The sequence below is a fragment of the Pristis pectinata genome, chromosome 7 (genome assembly GCF_009764475.1).
Source record: "Pristis pectinata isolate sPriPec2 chromosome 7, sPriPec2.1.pri, whole genome shotgun sequence".
Lineage (NCBI taxonomy): Eukaryota > Metazoa > Chordata > Chondrichthyes > Rhinopristiformes > Pristidae > Pristis > Pristis pectinata.
Genome location: NC_067411.1, coordinates 60,734,509 through 60,753,074, shown reverse-complemented (window position 1 = coordinate 60,753,074; position 18,566 = coordinate 60,734,509). Strand labels below are relative to the sequence as shown.

Here is an 18,566-nt window from a genome sequence, read left to right as displayed (position 1 = left end):
TGAAGATCCATCTGTGTTTTACAGAAGAGATAAACACTGGCATTAGTTCATTTAATTATTGATCATTTAACATCTAACCTCAGCTAGAAGAATTTTCAGCCAAGCAGAAAGCAGTCGGTTCTGAAGGTCTTCAGCCTTGCCATGCCCACAAACTGCCAACCCATGGACTACATTTCCCAGAGCCATTGCAAAGCCAGGAGTCTGAAAATAAAAGAAAATAGAATTGCATCTTTAATATTCAAGGTGCATAATATACGTATATGGTTTGGATCAGATAGAAAATGGAATGAAGAGCAGAACCATAAACTGATGGAAATATTATTTTCTATTGTGTTAGACATCCATAATTCTGTTATGATCTGCTCTCTAATTTGCCTGTGTAAGATTAAGGATACATATAGTCAACATACGTCAATACAGATGTTTCAAATTTCCACACAATATTGTCAATGACTTCTCTGTGTCTGTTGCACACGATGATGTGGTAAATCAAAAGAGTCTTCCCACACAGACTCTTCGGGCTATTAATCAAAATTCTTGATCTCTTCATGAAGTAGCTTCAGACCACAATCACAGGACTTGGCTCAGTTAATTCTGATTACTTCTATAATGTTGTCACCTGAAAAAAAACATTCATACTTCTGCTAAATTAACTCAAATGGATGATTCAGGTGATCTCCGGGCCTGGTTTTGATGGGAATTTCCTGGAGTATTTTTTCTGCTTTCAGGTTTGGATAATTCCAAAAAATTACACAGCTGTGTGTGGTCGTTGGAAGGGAGTGAGTTTGTTCAGAAAAAGTGCTGAGACAGGATGGTTTGTGCAGGCCAGCTGGTCACATGTTATCCAACAATTTGGAAAACTGTGAAATTGAAATCTGGTGCAATGCTGACTTCAGACCAACCTCGAGCTTTTGTCAAATATTGATCTCATGTAAATAATTCCACACATCTCAACTTAACTTCAGAAAGCTTTTTTCTTATTTTCTTTCCTGACATGAGAAAAAACATTTGGAATGAAAGCTATATTTACAAATCATAAGATCATCTGACCATGCAAGTTGATAGTATTGATTATTACAGTGTTATCAACCACACACCAGATTTGGAGACACAAAAGAGACTGCAGATGCTGGAAATCTGGAGCAAAGAACACAAAACGCTGGAGGAACTCAGCAGGTCAAGCAGCATCTATGGAGGGAAATGAACAGTTGACGTTTTGGGCTGAGATCCTTCATCAGGACTCAATGAAGGGTCTCGGCCCAAAACGTCGACTGTTCATTTCCCTCCATAGATGCTGCCTAACCTGCTGAGTTCCTTCAGCATTTTGTGTTCGTCACACCAGATCTGTTTACACCATTGGCTCACATACCATTAAACATCAGCTTCTCTTAGAATTCCCATTTTATTGTAATTTTTTTCTTCCAAGAGCAAGAGATCTAAGAAATCTACTGAAGAACTAATGTGAACTAAAAATTACCTTATTCAACTTTCCAATGTCAATGGGTGAAACCATGATTATGTGTAACAAGGCTTGAAGACAAATTAAGCTAATCTTAATGATTTAGCTAATTAAGTCCAACTTAAACATTACTTTAATTCCTTGTGTTGTTAGTCCAAACATTTGAAAGACAAATCATGTTTTACGTTTGTGCATTAATGTTACCAAGCCTCACAAGACCATCTAATAAGTGGTGGAGTACTTAAGAGTTCACATGGTGGTATGATAAGTACCTAAGCCATACAGGCCAGGAGGTCCCATTCAGGTAATTGTTTGCAGTGAGGACAAAAGAGCAGGTGTTATAACTAACAACAGGGTCATTAAGCTTGAATACAGAAAAAAAACTGGCCATAATTTTTGCTTCTCTTATTGTCCAGTGACTTCTGCTGGATAATACTTGAATGCATTGCCCTGTGAGAAATGGTCTAGGTTCAGCTTTGATATAATGAATAGCTTTTCAAAACAGTACATGGGTTAATGAAAAGTGGTCATCTAGGTGGATATCTTAGAGTTGTCAGCACTTAAGAGATAATCCATCCTGGGACAATGTTAAAAAAAACTTTGCATTTACACTGTGTCTAATTACATTCTCAAGATATCTCAAAACATAGCAAAACTTTACGAGATGAGATGAATTTGTTTATTTTGGGGGCTATTAGTTGATGCAAGAATACTGGACTTCTATTCTCTTAAAAGAGTCAAGGGACCTTTTTACCTTTACATGACTGAGTTGACAAGTTCTCCGGTTAATGCTTCATCCAAAAGATAGCACCTCCTACAAGAACAAAGGTAGGCACTAAAGGCTGAGTCCAGAATGCAAGCTCATGACTCCGAAGCAGGGTTATGATTCAGAAGAAAGAATGCTGCCCCTGAAGTAAGCTTAACTAAATATATATATGAAAGGCCTTTAACATATCAACCTTGCAGCATAAGATTTATGCTGCCATAAATATAAGCTGATTGAGTTTATACAGAAAATTAATATGCCTAGTGCATGCAATTAGTTCTGCCTTGGCGCAAGATTCTTTTGGCAATTTTTTCTCTCAGAAAGCATTTTGGTAAAAATGTTGCTTTTAAGTTATAAAACAAGCAAATTTGAATAATTTAAAAGGACAGCCAGGGGTTACAATAACACTGTTAACTAGGACAACTGGGAACAAGGGAGTTGTCTCATCATGCCAGGAGTTGCCAATAAATAGCCATACCTTAAGGTAATGTAATATCTCTTTCCACTGAACTTTGGGATGGTAATTTTAAGTAGGAAAAACTCTATCCCACATTTGATTTGCAATTTATGTCAATGTCTATATGGGGTTTTGGGTCAGGAACAGATCCCCTCTCCTGTGGACATAAAACAAAGTTCCACAAGTCTCAGGGCTACAAAAATTTTGAGAGAATCAGAAACATTGGCAGTAGAGCTAGAAGACATCATGCTTAAGTCAATTAAGACTACCCACTGACATTGGAAACTTGTATTATCTTTAAACTTATATCATTATACAAAGATAATTTGTACTAATTATGCTAACTGAATCATAATCATTGGCATTTATGTTTAGTTGCTGTGAAATAGGATAACTAGTTATTTGCTTGAATCGTTACCTCACTAATTCTTTGTCAACTTTCCTAGTTTACTTTCAGAGAAACAGAAGAAGCATATTGCAAAAGACACAAACGTGGTTACGGTCACAAAAATGGAATGTCATTATGGGTCAAAGGGTACACGATCATAGAGTTGGACAAGTAGGGCCATGAGTTAAGTCCCATGAACAGCTAGGGATTAACAATCTGATTGGGAGTTACCATCACCACTGAACTCAAGCAGTTATTTATCTGGAGCTGGATGTTCATAAGCCAATTCAATGAAAAAAATGTCTGGTCAGAGAATATCAAATAGCTGCAAAATCAGTGGAATAGTGATGTGAGAACAGTGCCTCACCAACGTATGTGGAGTTAAAATCCTATAAAACTGATAAACTGAAAACCTTGTTGTTAAAAATCTCAAATGTGACCCAATTCTGACAGTCCCAATCCAGATGCATTTGGATGTTGATGTGAGTTGTGAAACTACCCAGAAATCAGCATATTTATAATTTCACTCAGACAATCTGTAAGAATGGATGTTGCAAGAAATAGATGCTTCTGCTGCGATACAAGATGTTCTCCTGAGGGAGAAAATGAAATACCTCAAAATTCCATTTGACAACAGTTTGCACACTGTGAATCCACTTAAACCTAAAGATGCAATCTCTCAAAAGAGGCAAGGTACATGCTGTGTCCCTCATCCTGCCAAATTTCCCCTCATGCTGCTGCTAGGCAATGCCACACACATAATTCAGGTAGAGAATTGCTCCCTCCAGTCTTAGCTAAGAGATGGATATCCACAAGAGAGGAGTGGAAATACACAGAAACAAAATATATAAATTTCACTTACTGACTCGGACGTTATCGACCCTGAACAACTTAAATTTTGTCCACTTTTTTCTTCTTGTCCTTTAGGGACAGTGACTTTGAAATTCTTTTGGTTTTCCAATGAAAATGCAGCAGGAAACTTAAAAAGTCCAGTATTGACTTAATGCTCGAGTATGAGTTTGTAGACTCATGTACGTGTCTTAATTTTGAGTATGTGAAGGCAGCTGATAGATTACTGACCTGTTGGCTCTGTTCTGTCAAAGTCCGCAGCTTGTTCATGATCTCCTCGGCTTCATTAGGCTGTATGATACCAGCACTGAAAGCAGAAATACATACACATGCCACCGAATAAGCCAGAACCTGAAAAAGATGATTTTTGTGACTATCTCCTTGCTGTCATGTTTTACTTTCTTTAGACTGCAGACTCATCTACCAATTTAACTTAAATTCATGCAGGGAAATCAGCAGGTTTATTTTTTATAGAGACCTATTGTGACCCTTCACATTTTCCACTAACAACTGCAAACAGAAAATAAATCTTGTGCACTTGAGGACAGATGAAGGAGATTCTCTCCGTTATGGCACTGAATAGTGCAAATAGATTAAATATGCAAAACAAGATTGCAAGGACAGAGGATTAATACAGAAATTAGAGGAAGTAAAGCATTACAGGAAATAAAATTTGAGAACAATTGATTTACTGAAATAAAGGTTTGCAATAACCTACTATTCAGGTTAAAGGTACTAAAACACCGGACATGTTTGTGCTTGATCCAACCTATTCCTCGTTGTCATCATTCCTGTCCCCCTACCCTCCCATACTCCCAACAACTATTCCACAAATGTCTCTGAAAATCAGAAGCATTTAAAAACTGTTGACATTTAAATAATTAGAAAATGAAAAATGTTAGTGGCAAGTGTAAAAGCATCTTGAAGTTATAGAAACGTAATGAAAATATTAAGATTGAGTAAAATTTAAAAAATACATACCTGTACTTTCCCTTTCAACCCAGGTCAATGAATCCATTCACATTAATGAGGTCATGTTACAATTGACAGCATATCTAATGTACTCAGAGGCCACTTACAAAGTTATTTTCTGCTCAGCATGACTGAATTACTCCCCTGGATTAGGAATGGCAAGGTGGAATGTGTGCTAGAATTTAACAGGGCTGGGTGCAATTATTTGTGATGGACTTGCTGCCAGGGGTACAATAGAGAGATCTGTAGTTCAATCAAAGTAGGGCAGGTTGAGAAAGTGATTTAAAAAACATCATAAATTCAGCCATAAGATCCCAGCCTAAGGAAGTCATGATGGATCCCTGTCGACTCTAGTTCTGAATACTACGATTTAAGAAAGATGTAAAGGCTTCGGAAGGGATGCAAAAACCATTTACCAAAATGATTCCAGGGATGAGGAACTTCAGTTATGTGGACAGACTGGACAACTTTGGGTTTTCTCCTGAGATCAGAGGAGGCGGTAAATAGAATGGAAAGAGCGATTTAAACTCATCAAGGGCATGGACTGAATGGACACTGAGAACAGAGAAACCATTTCTATTGCTAGATGGGCCAAGAAATAGCAGACCCAGAATGATGGTGATTGGCCAAGGAACCAAAAGTAACATAAGGAAATTTACGTTCTTTTACATCAATGATCTGCCAGGGAAGTTGTGGGGGGGTGGTGGCGGCAGCGGGGTTCGTGGGTGGATTCAATTGTATGGTTCAAAAGGGAGCTGGATAAGTATCTGAATGGAAAGAGTTTGTAGGGCTTTGGGGAGAGAGAGGGGAAATGACTGGATTGCTCTTACATAGAGCCATGTGGACTTGCTGGGTCCTTGCAGTAACCACACTGTCATTCTATGAGATGGTGCAAGTAAAAGGAAGAGGGTGCCTCAAGCCTGTAAAGTGCCCTGTTGATCTGAAGAAAGACTGGAGTTTTGCCATCATTTGTAAAACAAGCTGAGTCTAATATCCAACGACTCATGGAAGAGAACACAGAATTGGACAGATGGGAACACGAAATTCAGCCGTCACCTCCTTTCTAATTAACTACCCACTAACCTCCCAAAAATCACAAAATTTTGACTCAGCAGCAATGAAGGATAGATGGCAATTTGGAGGATAATTAAAGGACAACAATGTTCCTTTGACCTGGTAGCTCTTGTTGCTCTCTGTGACGGAAGTCAAAAGGCTATGTGTTGTTGTTAGGACAGAGTTATTGAAGTGCTGGGAAACTCAAATCCAAAATCATGAAGTGAAGGGGTCAAGTGGAAACTGTGGTTGACCACGTGATAGTATGTCAATAAGGAAAAAGAGAGGATGAAGATGGAATGTTGTACAATTTCTGCTTTGGAAGGACAGGGAAAATGTGTCATTATTAAAACAGCAAAAACACAGTTTACCAATAAAAACCATATTCACTGCAACAAAGTCCTTAAAGACCTGTTCCTTGAAATTTCAGATTTTTGGGTGTAGCAGCTTCAGTGTAATGAATCAGAATTTGTTAATGCTTTTCCAAATTACAGTAACAGGTTTAATTATGTGGATGGAGTAAGCTGTCAGCATCTGCAAGAACACTTCAGCTGTGTCTGCCCTTGTTGGTGGGTGGCTAGGTTGTCGGGGTGGAGTCAGAGGGTAAGGCGTAGAGATCCACTCGTCTTATTTGCTAGTCTGGTCCCCATCAACTCCCACTCCAAAGTCCCTACCGGTGTATGGTTTCTGGCAAAAAAAAATGGAGAAGGATCCTGGGGAAACTGCACCCTTTCTGGGACTGGAGCTGAATTTTACACCCAGATCATAATCATTTATTATTTTACTTCAAGTCAATTGCAACAGTAGCAAAATGTAACTGATAGTGTAAAGGTTCAAACAATCTTCTCTTCTGTACATGAACACGACACTGCTGAACCAACCTACCTCCTGCAGTACTCTGCTCTGAGTCAGACTTTCATCCAAGCTAGTGCAGAGTTTCCCAAGGGTGACAGAAACATGCACACGGGCCTCTGTTTGGCTGCTGTGACTCATGAGGGAAAGAACCAGGCCAACTCCCAGGATACATCCTGTACTGTAAAAATAATAAACAACATGAATTATCACTGGAACCTGAGAGACTGTTTACTCTCCACCCTCTGCTTCACTGGCACTGCCTGTTCTATATTTACTTCTTATATCGACAAACTATAAAATTGAAGTTATGAATTGCTAATGTTAAGTTAATCCCATCCCAGTGGCATATTATTCTGCCAGGTAGTCACTGGGTATCCTGTTCCCATGAGACATTATTGTTGAGTAACTTTACACACATTTTTTACAACAGGATATTGGATATAGACCTGGAACAGCAGATCAGTAGTGCAGAACCTGTAGGGTAAGTGTACTCCAGAGTGTCATTAGAAAAGGATGAGGAGTTATTCCACTTTCTGATTTCGGAATCGTTGTAAACAAGTGATTGCTCATTTGCACCATGAGTGAAAAGGGATTGACAGATTGACATTTTGGAGAAGCAAACAAAATTACTTTTATGTTCCTGAATGTAAGGTTCCAGTTAATGCAAATCTTTTGCTTAACACACTGAGGTGATGACATGGCAGTAATAATCCTGTCAAGGATACTGGAAGCTCCTAATGAACATGTGCAGTTAAACATGCTGTATTGCCTGGATTACTGTTTTCTGTAAATGGTCATTGTAGGAACTTAAATCTGTTTCCCTTCCCACAGATGCTACCTGACCTGCTGAGTGTTTCCAGCAATTTTTGGCTTTTATTTCAAATTTCCAACATCTGCAGTCTTTGTTAATTTCTATTTTCTATTTCATGTGTTGCTGGTAACAAGCTCCCCCTAGATTTCTCAGAAGTACGATCAATAAAGGGGAGGGTGAAAGTGGAGAGGGGGTAGGGTGTTTGAGACTCAATCTAATTTTTAAAGATAATGCAAACAAGAATACATGAGGGCAAATAAAAGGCTGATTTCCTCTCTGAGCCATTAGTTTGACTGAAGCTTGAAATTCTATACACTGTTTCACAATGTTCAGTGCACAATTAGGATGAAATTCATTCTCAGAAATGAAATGAGCAACATGGTTGCGGCTATAGAGCCAAATTTCTAACAGAAGTACAACAAGCAGCCTGCACTTTATTGGTTATTTAGAGATGCAATGTTGAATGAGTTTCCAGCCCATTGCCTTTTATATTATTCATTCAAATATAAAAGCATTCTCCTTGCTGCACAAATGACATTATTTGAAACTTCCTTGATCAAAGGTAGCTAAGGTAAATGTCCATTACAGCAGATTCAGACACAGAACTGTAATTTTAGTACTATCTCCAAGAAGAAAACCACCAATAAATACTACTTGCATCCAGATCATTACTTAACAAAGTGCTTCCCACTTTATACAATTGAGTTTAATTACTGATTGTGTATCTTAATGAGAACAAGCATGGTATGATCTGGTAAGTTCTCTCCACATTATTGTCAGGATATTGAGAGAAATATCCAAGTATCATCTTATAAAACATTTACTCGCTCATTTTTCTTAGGTATATTCATCAATTAAATTATTTCTTAAGGAAATTTATAAGGATCTGTAAACTGTACTTGTATTCCAGGCTCATATCAAAGCAACATTTTTCCAATGCATCAAGGGATTTCATGAGCAGTAAATTCATCTTCTGCGCTGAAACATCACTGCAAAAAAGATCATAGTTGGCTTCAGATTTGAATGGATCATTTGTACTCATAAATTGATTGTGTGCACATTCTGTAAATTCAACTATGAAATAGCTTGAAACAATGCATGCTGTGCTTGTAAACCCCAATTGGACTAAGTTTACTTTTGACAGTATGTGAAAGGTGAAGTTCAAATGACCTAATTCCAAATAGCTGCTCTTGTAAATATCAACTGCTATTTCATCCAAAGTCCGAGAACATTCATATGTTATTGAATACACTGCTCGAACTATCCCGATAGGTTATTCAAGAAATGTGTATTTAAGATGCTAATTTCCTGCTAATCTTCAGTACTATAATTTTGAACATGTGCCTCAACTGCATTTCCAAGTTACCATATCAATCATGATTTTGATTTTCAATTCTTCTGGTTGCTTTTAACAAAGAATGATATTTTAATTTGAAATTACAATGACTTCAAATAATACCAAGTAATAGCTCTGTTGAAATTATTCAATCTTTCCACCTGAATTGCAGCTCAAAGAACACAAGGATAAGCAGTTCTAACTCCTATTGTGAAGAGTTATGATTAAATGCACAGCTGCATTAAGGAGTGTGAAATATCAAATAACCTGCCAATTCACCCAATTCTCTCCTGGAATCCTATGGTTATAAGAAACTTTGGGTTATTCCCCTCCAAAAGGTGGGTTACTAAATATAAATGACTTGGACAAAAATGTAAATGGGCTGATTAGTAAGATTGTAGATGACACAAAAATTAGCAGAGTTGTGGATAGTGAGGGAGGTTGTTAAAGGATTCAGCAGGATATAGACCAGTTGGAAATGTGCGCAGAGAAATGGCAAACTGAATTTCATCTGGACAAGTGTAAGGTGTTGCACTTTGGGAAGTCAAATGTAGGAGGAAGCTATACAGCAAACTGCAGGACCTTTAGCAGCATTGATGTAGAGAGATCTTGGTGTGCAAATCCATAGCTCCCTGAAAATGGCAACACAAGTAGACAGGGTGGTAGAGAGGGCGTATGGCATGCTTGACTTCATCAGTTGGAGCACTGAGTATAAGAGTAAGGAAGTCATGATGCAGCTGTATAAAACTCTGGTTAGGCCACATTTCGAGTATTGTGTGCAGTTCTGGTCACCCCATACAGGAAGGATGTGGAGGCTTTGGAGAAGGTGGAGAAGAGATTTCCCACAATGCTGCCTGGATTAGAAAGGAGTAGCTATAAGGAGAGGTTGGACAAACCTGGATTGTTTTCTCTGGAGCACTGGAAGCTGAGGGGAGATGTGATGGAGATTTGTAAAATTATGAGAGGCCTGGATAGGGTAGATAGTCAGAATCTTTCTCCCCCCACAGTAGAAATGTCAAATACTTGATGACATAGCTTTAATGTGAAAGGGGAAAGTTTAAAGGAGATATGCAGGCTAAGTTTTTTCATAGAGTGGTAGGTGCCTGGAACATGCTGCCAGGTTGGTGGTAGAAGCAGACACGATAGTGGTTTTTAAGAGGCATTTACAGAGGCACATGAACACGTAGAGAATGGAGGAATATGGATCACGTACAGGCAGATAGGTTTAATTTAACTTGGCATTGTAGTGGGCAAAGACATTATGGGCCGAAGGGCCTGTTCACATACTATACTGTTCTACGTTCTATACACCCTTGCAAATGCTGAAAAGCATTTCTTCAACAACTACCTCATTCGTTCCTCATGTAAACGGGATAGGAACATTCCCATGGCCAGTCCTGTATGAAACTGAACAGCTTGAGTCTCATCGGCATTTGGTTTTCCTGGTAAGCCTGCAGTGAAAATGCCGAGGACCTCCTCCATAATTTCTTTGTGCGATGTGATGAAAACAGGAACAAGGAGAGTCAAAGCAATAGCAGCGCAGGAGCGAGCTATGGCACTGGCTGTGCTCTCTCCAGAATAAGATTTCTGTGAAAGGCATAAAACAATATTAGTGAAACACTCATTAAAACTTGCTCTTTCCAACCTTTCATTGCATCAAGTTTCAGATGTTTATTATGATTTTCTGCTTTAAGAAGTGTTACATAACTGCAAGTTATTGTTGTTGCAAAACCATCATTACAGTCACTCTCCAAACAGAGAACCTCCAAGCTTATTAAATTGAAGAAAAACAATTTACACAATTATGACATTCTTTGCTATAGGAATCCAAAACATACTCCTGTGGCCTGATCTTTCCTCATAACAAAATGCTGCCATATATGGCACTGCTTCCTCTTTCTGAGATTCTCTATTGACAATTTATAATCTCTAATCAAGATGAGAGCCAGACAGCAAGACCTCTATGGCATGTTCTACTGCAAACATGCTCAAGGCTGAACTTCCACAATGTACTAACAGAGATCTGTGTTATCAGAGGTGCTGCCTTTTAAATGACAGGTCAGAACCAAGTGATTTTTCTCTGTTCAAGGAGATACAAAAGATTTCATGACAATGTAATAAAGAACAAGATTCTCCGTGTCCTAGTCAAAATTCCATCCTCAACCAAAACAGTCACAAACAGATTTTTTGGTTATTCACCATCTGTAGGTGATGCGCTGTTTGCATATTAACCACACTCTGCCTTGGTAACACTAATATCTACACTTCAGAAAGGAATCCACTGATTTTAAGTCACTTGGGAAGTCCACTGGATCAACTTGGTTGCACATAACGGAGTTTTTATTCTTTGATTAAAAAGCCTAAGTTTGCTTGTGTGGTGAGCTGAATAACTTGAGTTGTGAATATATGTACAGTGAAAATGATGCCCCAGACCAGGCTGGGTGAAGGTGGATGAAATGATGCACCAAAAAAAAAACACCTGCATAGAAGCTCTGTTGAGTTCCATACATCAACTATGAAGATGGCCAAAGACAGCTGATTGACAGCAAAGTTTCCATTCTCTAATTTAGTACCAAAAGAAATTCTATGCAATTAGAGACACACATACAAAGTGGTTAGATTGGTGGCTATAATTAACTTGTGGATAAGTAAATTAAGTTCTCAGCCAGAAATCAGAGATGCCTAGCGGCACATTTCCAATAATCTGCATCGGATAAAATACAAACAAGTGATCCTTTCACAAAACAAACACAAACAGCACCTGATGGTTTGAAATAGACAAAATTGAACAATTTTTTCCCATCTCACTCCTACACTACTTAGTATCCTTTCCATAATGTTATTACAGTTAAGGCATTATCAGAATTATCCCACATGGATAAGTATACCTCCTTGCCCTTCCTGATGTATCTGCAGCTCATGATAACATGGTGACCAAGCCATCCTCTTTCATTCAGGTGTGTGGAACTGCACACACATAGTTATATTTTTATCTATCCAGTCACGGTTAGAGAATAACATATAAAAGCTTCTTTTATTCCTCAACCTCTGAATTTCCCGAAGGATCAATCCTTTTCCTCTTCTATTTCTGACGTGCACAGTGCCCCTCAGCAACATCAACTATAAATGTGGTATCAGGTCTTACTTGTATGCTGGCAAAACCCAACTATTTTACCACCAACTGTCTTCAATTAAGCACACTGCTTGTTTTACAGAACTGGAAGAGAAGAAACCTCTTCCATTATATATTCTTAAGTCCAAAGACATTGACTTCAGACCATTGTCAACTCTGTTCTCCAGCCTCCAATTCCAGACCCTCTCTTGCCACATTCGCAAGCTCTGAACCCACATCCTCTCCTTCACCAAAACCACCATCTTTTTTAATGTCCATCTTTGTCTCATCTCAGTTTACCTGCTTCCAAAAGCCCTAACCAAGCCTTAGTTCCCTCCAAAACACAAATATTCACCTGGCCAGCCTCTCAATTTCCAGCATTGCAAGCTTGTCCAAAACTCTGTTGTCAGTGTTCTAATTTGCACACAAGTCCCATGTACTTAATAACTCAGTGGCAGGACTTTGGCTTTGAAATTTTTAAACTTGATTTTGGATTGCCCTATTTTCTCACCCATCCCAGTATCATCTCCTCCAGATAGACAACTCTCCAAATTCTCAGCTCTCCTTCAATTTAGGCCTCTTGAACGACACTAATTTCCATTTTTCTGTGACTGACTTCAAATGTTAAGGCTCTAAATTTTGGGATTCCCTCCCTAATCCTCCCAGTCTCTCTCCACCCCCACCCCCCCCCCCATAACTCACATTTTAAAAATCCATTTCTTTTGATCAAGTTCTTGCTTGCCCACTTATGTGGCTTTGTTATCTTATCATTCTGCTGTGTTAAAAAAATGTGATTGAAATGCAAGCTGTTGTTAAATTATCGTCAAACAAGCGGATCATTGCGCAAAATATGAGGGATATTTTTGTGAGATTTCTTAAAAGAACATTTCTAAAAACTGCTTCCTTCATTATATAAACTTTATCCAGGATACCCTAAATAAATTTATCCAAAACTTTGCCAAAATTAGGACATTGACTAAATATTCTTTTTTTTAAAAAACAACTTGGGGCGGCACGGTAGCGTAGTGGTTAGCGTGACACTATTACAGCGCCAGCGATCGGGGTTCAATTCTCGTCGCTGTCTGTAAGGAGTTTGTACATTCTCCCCGTGTCTGCGTGGGTTTCCTCCGGGTGCTCCAGTTTCCTCCCACATTCCAAAGATGTACAGGTAGGTTAACATGGGTTTAAATGGGTAGCATGGACTCATTATGCCAGAAGGGCCTGGTACCATGCTGTAAATAATGTTTTAACTTGATGTCTTTGTGCTAAGTTTTAATTCACCAGCTACTTCACAACTGTGAATGGGATCCTGCTTGTACTTACAATACTATGGTTAACAACCACTGTATATAGAGCCTAACTACTCATTCTCACCCCCAATATACTGGGAACTCCTTAGAAAATCTCCAGGATCCAGAACAGATTTGTAGGCCAATTCCCCTTTGGTTTTGGAAACCATTTTGTTTGCTTAGCAGCACAATTTTCCAACTCTTGGAAATTTCCAGATCTCTGGGGGGAGAACTAATTTCTGCCATGAACTGAGGAAAAAATTGTAAGCACCAGTTTATGTGTTAATTTAATGTTAAACCATGAGAGTAATCTCTCAGCTCTCACACCCACTTTCAACGTCAGCATATCAGAAGCAATCTCATTCTGACAAATTAAATGACTAATTTTTTTCCCCAATCCCCTTGCTAGTGTAACATACAAAAGGTGTCAATCATGGTTTCATTCTCACCTCTGAGTCAGGGTTTACAACAAACATGACCAAAACCAGTGCAGTTGTAAGGAAGTGCAGCATTATCCAATGCGCCTCTTAAATCAATGGCCTTCTCCCTTTTAAGCCCTGACTTTGGTGTAAAAGTGCTTTATCTTATATTTGGATGGGAGTCTTAACCTTCTGTATATAAAGAGTCTGATTTGTAGAATGTAGGGTGGGGCACATCATGAAATTAAGGTATTTTGTTCACTAGTCTTGCCTCTCCTATTCAGCTCCAGCTCCAAAATTAGCAACGTCACCAAATACAAGAAAATGATTACTGACATTGTTTCTTTAGGCATCTTTGCTTCTGTGACTGAATTTAAATGAACAGCAACACCATAAAATCTAAATGAAGATAGCTCATTTTGCTTGGAAACTTATGTTTTCACAGTAAGGCTGTCTATGTGCAATTAACACTGCTCTCTGCTACATAAGGCTATGATATTCAAAGGTCCACGTTTGGTCACCACTAGTCCTCAAACAACTGTGTCCAAAACTTTCCATTTTGCTTTCTCGCTTTCTCAGAAATTCAGAAAGATTTCTATTATTTGGCTTTAAAAATGTCGCACAAGCTGACCTAAAACATGACACAACCCAGTTTGCTCTGCTCAGGCCTACAATGAATTATTTTTTGTGCAAGAAAACAAAACTTACATGTTGGAACCATGGGAAGATACGTCCTTTTGGACGGTAACGGCTGTCAACAATGCTCAGCAGCGTCTCCACCACCATGGATATCCAATGCTTTGTTGGCAAAACTTCAGTCCCAATCTACACGTGATAATTGAAAGTGTAACAATGAATGGATAAATACACAAAATATCATGCATCTCCTCTTCATTTCTTTACATTTTTTGATAATATATAACAATTTTAGAAACACTTTAATTTTATTTAAGTTTGCTTAGACTGGATAAATCAAATTATTCAGGATAGAATGCTGAAACATATACGAGATGGATTTCTAGGTCAGTGTGTTGAGGAACTGATTAAGTAACAGGCTATTTTAGATCTTATACACTGCAGCGAAAAAGGTCAATTAATAATCTCGTTGTGAATGGACCTCAAAGGAAAGAGTGACTATAATATAATAAAGTTCGAAAGAGGTGGAACTTCATTCTGAAAACAGGGTTTTCAACCTACACCAAAGGAAGATGAAGGTCAGAGGGCAGGATTGGAAAACTACATTAAAGTTGACAAGCAATAGCAGGCACTAAAATAAATAATACATGATTTGCAGCAAATATACATTCCTTTAAGGCACAAAGCCACATCAGGAAAAGTTGTCTAATGATGGATCAGAAGAGAAATCAAGGACAGTATTAGTTTTAAGAAAAAGGTTTATAAAGTTGCCAGAAAAGCAGGAAACATGAAGATTGGGAGTATTTTAGAATTCAACAAAACATGACCAAAAAAAATCTGATAAAGAAAGGGAAAGTAGAATAAGAGAGCAAATCAATGAGAAATGTAAAAACAGACAACAGGAACTCCTAAAGGTATGTGTACAAAAGGAAAACACTCGCAAGGGCAGGTGTGAGCCGCTAACCGAGACAGACAGGAACATTTATAATGGGAGTAAGGAAATGGCACAAAAATTATACAAGTATTTATGCCCGAGTTCACAGAAGACAAAAAAAAACTCCCAAAAATTCTGGAAATCCAGGTCCATACAAAAGAGGAAGTAAAAGAAAATAGTCTTTGCAAAGAAATGTTACTAGAGCAGTTAAGTAGCCCAAAAACCGATAAATCCCAAGGAGCTGATGATCAACATCAGAGTTTTGAAAGAGGTGGCTATAGAGATTGTGAAATTCTAGAGATTTTGGGATGTTTTGTATAGATTGGAGGGACCTCACTTCTTAAGAAAGGAGAGAGAGAAAAAACAGGGAACTCTCAACTTTTTATTCTGACCTGTGTAATTGGGAACATGCTGGAATTTATAATAAAGGATGTGATATTAAGACAGTTAAAATGTAATAATATGATTCAGCAGAGGTTAACATTGATTTATGAAACGGATATCAATTCTGACTAATCTGTTGAAGTAGATGAGTGTGTATTTGGATTCTCAGAAGACTGAACGTTGTTGAACAAGATTAGAATACATGAATTTGGGGCTAATATACTAGTAAGGATTGAGCCCCATCTATTCACAATCTATATTACTGAGTTGGCTAAGAGGACGAAGTGTAACAATTCCAAATCTGCTCATAAGATGAAACTAAACAAGAATGATGATGAAGAAGCAAGATGCCTTAAGAGGAAATAGACTGAGTGAGTGAGTACCAACATTGTAGATGGAGTACCATATGGAAAAATGTGAGTTTTCCACCTTGGTAGAAAAAAAAACAAGGAAGCTAAGCTCTTTTGAAATGATGACAGGTTGGGAACTGCCGAGGTACACAAATCACTGAAAGCTAATGTGCAAGTACAACAGCCAGTTAGGAAATCAAATGACATGCTGTTCTTAAATACTGGAAGATTTGCGTACAAGAGTAAAGGTAATTATACAGGGCCTTGCTGAGACCACACCTGGAGTATTGTGTACAATTTTGGTCTCCTTATCTAAAATAGGGATGCGTTCCCAATATCTGCAGTGAAGAATCACCAGACTGCTTTCTATGATGTCAGGTCTGTCATGTGAACAGACATTGAGTCAGGGCTCTATTCTTAAGAGTTTAGAAGAAGGAAAGGTCAACTTTTTGAAATGTACCAAATTCTCAGAAGGCTCAATAAGTTAGATACAGAGAGCATGATGTTCCTGCCCAAGGACTACAGAGCCAGGGGTTACAGTATTGGGATGGGGAATTCAGGACAGAAGTGAGGAGAAATCTCTTCATGCAGAGGATCGCAAATTTTTGGAACTCTATCAGAACTGCGACGGATCAGTCATTGAGCTCATTCAAAACTGAGAAAGGCAGATTTTTCAATATTGGATGAATTGAGAGATAGACAAGATATCTTTATTAGTCACATGTAGATCGAAACACACATTGAAATGCATCTTTTGCGTAGGATGTTCTGGGGGCAGACCGCAAGTGTCGCCACTCTTCCAGCGCCAACATAGCATGCCCACAACCTCCTAACCCGTATGTCTTTGGAATGAGGGAGGAAACCGGAGCACCCAGAGGAAACCCACGCAGTCGTGGGAAGAACGTACAAACTCCTTACAGACGGTGGCCGGAATTGAACCCGGGTCTCTGGTGCTGTAATTGGTTACGCTAATCTCTACACTACCGTGCCTGCCCTTAGGAATAGTAAAGGGAAAAAATAACTGGTGGGAGTTGTCTATAGGCCACCCAATAATAACATTACAATGGCACAGGCAATAAACCAAGAAATAGACATGGCAGAGGATGTGGAGAGTCTACAGAGAGATATAGATAGGTTAAGTGAATGGGCAAGGGTCTGGCAGATGGAGTACAATGTTGGTAAATGCGAGATCATCCACTTTGGAAGGAAAAATAGAAGATCAGATTATTATTTAAATGGTGAAAGATTGCAGCATGCTGTTGTGCAGAAGGGACATATGGAGAGATATGGTGTAGAAGATCATCCATAATCATCTTGAATGGCAAAGCAGGCTCCAAGGACCAACATCATTCATTCCTGCTCCTATTTCTTATGTTCTCACAAGAAATTTCATGTGTTTCACTCTATGTAAGCTAGACATTGTACTAGAACAGAAGGATATTCTTGTTTACTGGATGTGCTGCCTGCATTCCAGTTTTACACCCCACCTGTTCTTATCTAAATTTGGTGGCTAATGCATTAAGCAGGTCCTTCTCAATCGTCAGTACGAATGTCCATGACTTTTGCTTTTCATAAAACTGTGCCTACCAAGGTTTGGGACAACTGGGACCAAAGGGTAGGCAAAAGCCAACTGCATTCTTTTAGCTGCCACAAAAAAAACTATCCTCAAATGCTGAAACAGAAAGATGTAATAATAGCTTATGAAACCACTAGTGGAATATACCTACCTCAGGGGCATCATTAGCTTCAGATGGCAAGCTGCTTTCGTGTTTGGCCACTGTCACAGCAAGTCCTGTTAAGGCAAGGATGGAATTTCCCTGCACAACTGGGCTGTCCCTGTTAATCAAAGAAAAGATCAACAGGAAATGTACATGTTTTTTTTATTAAGCTACCACCATCATATGTAGAAACCAGTCATTATGCAACAGTTGATTGATTCCCTTTAAAATGTCAAAGTGGGAACTTTGTGGTGCAGTGGGTAATTCATTCACCTCGAACACAAAGATTTCAATCCAGACGGACTGAAGGGTCTAAAGCCTCTTCTCTGCCACAGCTCTAAAGGAGCATTTGTGAAATAAGAATGGGCAACTTCAGGATCAGAATCAGATTTATTATCACTGACATATCTTGCAACATTTGTTATTTTGCGACAAACTTACAATTAAGCCCTCACTGGTATGAAACCCACCAAACATCGTGCTTGCAATTCAACTTCATTACTCAAGTATTGCACGTTTTTTGGGTAAGAGTTTAGAGTTAAAATACATTATTCAGATAAAGCAGAACAACACTTCAATGTCTTAAGTTTGCTTGAAGCTGACAATAGGTGCTTAAAGAAGAAGTTTACAAGTTTAGTCATTTGTCCAATATCGTATGAGTGAGAGTTAGTAGTCCTGCATTGCAATATACCAATATTACTAAGTAATATTAGTTTCTGAGGAACAATGAAACAGTTTCTTGGAATAGTTATCTGGGAAAAAGTCAGAGGAAGTTGTA

At 38.6% G+C, this 18,566-nt stretch overlaps 1 protein-coding gene across 7 annotated transcripts in view; it reads right to left on the bottom strand.

Annotated features, from left to right (window-relative positions):
- The window catches only part of focad (focadhesin), a 175,321-nt gene that overhangs the window by 32,326 nt on the left and 124,429 nt on the right, over positions 1-18,566 (bottom strand). For all 7 annotated transcript variants that reach the window (XM_052019164.1, XM_052019163.1, XM_052019166.1 and 4 more), the window contains 7 exons: positions 17,798-17,906; positions 14,475-14,591; positions 10,295-10,533; positions 8,510-8,599; positions 6,830-6,977; positions 4,151-4,270; positions 79-201 (listed from right to left, as the gene is read on the bottom strand). In XM_052019164.1, coding sequence (XP_051875124.1) covers positions 79-201; positions 4,151-4,270; positions 6,830-6,977; positions 8,510-8,599; positions 10,295-10,533; positions 14,475-14,591; positions 17,798-17,906 — 946 coding nt within the window. The remainder of the gene's footprint in view (positions 1-78; positions 202-4,150; positions 4,271-6,829; positions 6,978-8,509; positions 8,600-10,294; positions 10,534-14,474; positions 14,592-17,797; positions 17,907-18,566) is intronic.